Source organism: Vicia villosa, linkage group LG7 (genome assembly GCF_029867415.1).
Source record: "Vicia villosa cultivar HV-30 ecotype Madison, WI linkage group LG7, Vvil1.0, whole genome shotgun sequence".
Lineage (NCBI taxonomy): Eukaryota > Viridiplantae > Streptophyta > Magnoliopsida > Fabales > Fabaceae > Vicia > Vicia villosa.
Window position 1 is genome coordinate 131,983,776 of NC_081186.1, and position 3,397 is coordinate 131,987,172.

Sequence of the window (3,397 nt, forward strand, 5' to 3'; positions counted from 1 at the left end):
ATTCTCATGTAAAATGTTGAAAATTGATGGCTATGATGACCACTTTAAAAATTGTATCGACCGAATTCTTCTAGATCCAACAATGATCTAAATTGAAATTTCATGTGTGATTGAAGGGCTTAGAATTCAAATTTTGTTTGAGATCTGAATTGTTTGATCTAAATCAGGCAATCACATAATCAGTGAATGTGTGAATGCGGACATTTAATACCTCTAAAAATTTAATTTTTAATTACTATTAAATAAAATATTGTTACATTTTACTTATAGCGTTAACTTCACATTTGATTTTTATTAAAAAGAAAGATCTAAGAACACACTTTAAAAAATAAAAGATTATTTAGTGATTTTTATATTAGTATAAAACCTTCACAACGGTTTAACTTCTTACATAAGAGTAAGAAATCAAACTCTAATTACTTTTTTAAAATGTTTGAATCATTCACCATTAAGACCAATTACGTATCTTTTCGGTGAAACTCATATGGATTACACTAAACTAACAAATAAATCACGATATTTGTTCAGTGTCATTTATTTTCATTATTTGAAAAATAGTGGAACTCACGTAATCTTTTGTCGAGTTGCGCAATGAACATAGAAAAATCGACCGTTAAAGAGCGTGTTTTTAGGACTAATAAAGCTTTATCTACTTCATTCATGCAACCTAACATAGTACATAGTTGGCAATTGTCATATATGTGCCCAATCTCATCAATTGCTTTCAAACATAAAATATGCAAAAACAAAACAATCTTGACTGTCTTTTAGTATTTGCTAACCTTTTTTCTCATGGAATTCTCACCTAGGGCCCAATTTAAATTCAAGGTGCAACCTTCACAAAGGAAACTCATCTATTGGTATTACATAGTCTCTTTGTGTCAAGGGCCACTTTGTGTGATCAAAAAGATGAGAGGAAAGCCAGCTTCTGCAAAAACCATTTTATTCCTATGCATTGCTTGCTTTCTTGCTGGAACACTCTTCACTGGTCAAATGTGGACTAGCCCCTCCTCCAACCACGAAAGCACCGCGCTATCGATCAGACATGACGGTGGTCACAAACGAGTGAGTACATATAGATTCGCCTGGATTTTGCGTAAAAATAGATTTATTTGGATTTTACTCACTCAAGTGGCTGAATATATAATTTTATTTCTTGATTCGAAATTTATCATATATGTGATCACAATTAATTTTTAATTAATGATTAAGTGAACGAATTTTTCTACTAAAAGACAGTTGATTTCAGATATTCAAAATAAATTGTGACAAATCTAACTAATATTTCATGTTTATTTATTTTTTTTATATAGAAAATAATTGAAGGTGGTTCCGGGGATGTGATTGAGGAAGTCACAAAGACTCGTCAAGCTATCAAGTAACATAAATTTATATTATGAACTCTTTGATTAAATTTTAATTTTAATACATTAATTGATAATCATTTGTGCACAACAATTAATAGGTCTTTGGACAAGGCAATTTCAACATTAGGAATGGAATTGACAGCATCTAAGACAACAAGCCAAATTGGTGGACAACACCTGAAACAACAACATGGTTCTAACCATAGTATCCAGAAAGCTTTTGTGGTGATTGGCATTAACACTGCCTTTAGCAGCAAGAAACGAAGAGACTCGATCCGCGAAACATGGCTGCCTAATGGTACGTACACGTTACTCGCAACATGATCTAATCTTCGCATCAATACATATTAAGATTGAACGATTCATATTTTAATTTTATTAAATCGATTCAAAATAAAACGATCGCGTGATTTATCGATTTAATTCTAAATCTAATTTTTATTATTGATTTAAACTAGGAGATAAGCTAAAGGAACTAGAGAAAGAGAAGGGGATTGTTGTGAGGTTCATGATTGGACATAGCACAACACCAGGAAGCATTCTTGATAAATCAATTGATGAAGAAGAAGCAGAACACAATGATTTTCTTAGGTTAGACCATGTTGAGGGCTACCTTGAATTATCATCCAAGACAAGACTGTTCTTTTCAACAGTTACTTCCATGTGGGATGCTGATTTCTATGTCAAGATTGATGATGACATACATTTAAATCTTGGTAAGTTTCTTTAATCGAACTCATTTTCAAGTTCGGTCTTTTTAATTATTCTGAATATTGTCTGGTTCTGGTGTGAGAACGCGTTACTGTTTTGTCCTTTAGAAAATGTACAATATCGAACTGACGGAATAATGTGAGTTTTGTATATAAATTTTTTGTATAATTTTTTTTTTGATAATGCAGGTAGGTTGGTGACTACACTTGCGAAGTATCGGTCAACACCCCGCGTCTATATTGGTTGCATGAAATCCGGTCCAGTTCTATATCAAAAGTGAGTTTTTTTATTTAATTAAAAGAGTAATTGTTATTATAAATTAATTAAATAATTTTATTTGCATTAATGATTTTTAATTTTTGTGATAGAGGGGTAAAGTATCATGAGGCTGAGTATTGGAAATTTGGAGAAGAAGGAAACAAATATTTTAGGCATGCCACAGGACAATTATATGCCATTTCTAGGGATCTTGCAGACTATATATCCAACAATTGGTAATTTCACCATCCTTTTATTTTGTTAAAAATTAAATATTTTTTATTTATTTTTTAACTTATGAAATAAATAAATAAATATTTATTTATTTATTTATTTATTTATAATGCAGGCCCATATTGCATAGATATGCAAATGAAGATGTGTCTCTAGGAGCATGGTTATTGGGCTTAGAAGTTGAACATGTTGATGAACGTTCCATGTGTTGTGCCACACCCCCAGGTTACTTTGTACCCCCTCCCTTGTTTATTAATTCTTTAAAAAACAACTTTATCTACAAAATATTTGTATTCAACAAAATTTTAATGTAGTTAATATTTTTCATTTATTTTTTGTCAATTCAGATTGTGAATGGAAGGCAAGGGCAGGAAACATGTGTGTGGCTTCTTATGATTGGAAATGCAGTGGCATATGCAAATCTGTGGAGAGAATGAAAGATGTTCACAAAGCTTGTGGGGAAGGAGATGGAGCTGTTTGGAATGTTGAAATCTAATTCATAAGTAATTATTTAGAGTAAATTGTCACCATTTCCTTTTGAGAGATGATATTTGAGTAAACTTTCATTTTGTTTGGATTTTTAATTTCCAATATAGTTTGCCCCTAATATGTTTCTATTAGTATATCAATTAAGCTTTAACTAATTGAGAAATAATCCTTTTAGAAGAGTTAATTGAAAATTATCACCAATGCAACACTTGGAATTAAATCAATTTTTTTTAGGGCTTTTAGATTTATGTTTTGCAAAATCGACCTATCTATTGAGTTAGGTATTTATAAATTTGGTCCCTCTTAAAAGGTTAGTGATTCTTTTACCTATAACTTCA

The 3,397-nt window shown here is 30.9% G+C and overlaps 1 protein-coding gene across 1 annotated transcript; it reads left to right on the forward strand.

Moving 5' to 3' along the window:
• The first annotated feature begins 785 nt into the window (after positions 1-785).
• Positions 786-3,147, forward strand: LOC131618563 (probable beta-1,3-galactosyltransferase 8). Its single transcript, XM_058889757.1, has 8 exons — positions 786-1,065; positions 1,314-1,378; positions 1,466-1,665; positions 1,826-2,083; positions 2,267-2,354; positions 2,447-2,572; positions 2,686-2,795; positions 2,918-3,147. The coding sequence occupies exons 1-8, from the start codon at positions 793-795 to the stop codon at positions 3,064-3,066; spliced, it is 1,269 nt and encodes a 422-aa protein (XP_058745740.1). The 5' UTR covers positions 786-792; the 3' UTR covers positions 3,067-3,147.
• The last annotated feature ends 250 nt before the right edge of the window (positions 3,148-3,397 follow it).

What these genes read in the sequence shown, in the direction of transcription:
- LOC131618563 (XM_058889757.1), top strand. Translation starts at nt 793, where the DNA reads ATGGAATTCTCACCTAGGGCCCAATTTAAATTCAAGGTGCAACCTTCA. An exon ending in ATGACGGTGGTCACAAACGA is followed by an intron (nt 1,066 to 1,313) that starts GTGAGTACATAT and finishes TTTTTTATATAG; the next exon opens with AAAATAATTGAAGGTGGTTC. An exon ending in TGACATACATTTAAATCTTG is followed by an intron (nt 2,084 to 2,266) that starts GTAAGTTTCTTT and finishes TTGATAATGCAG; the next exon opens with GTAGGTTGGTGACTACACTT.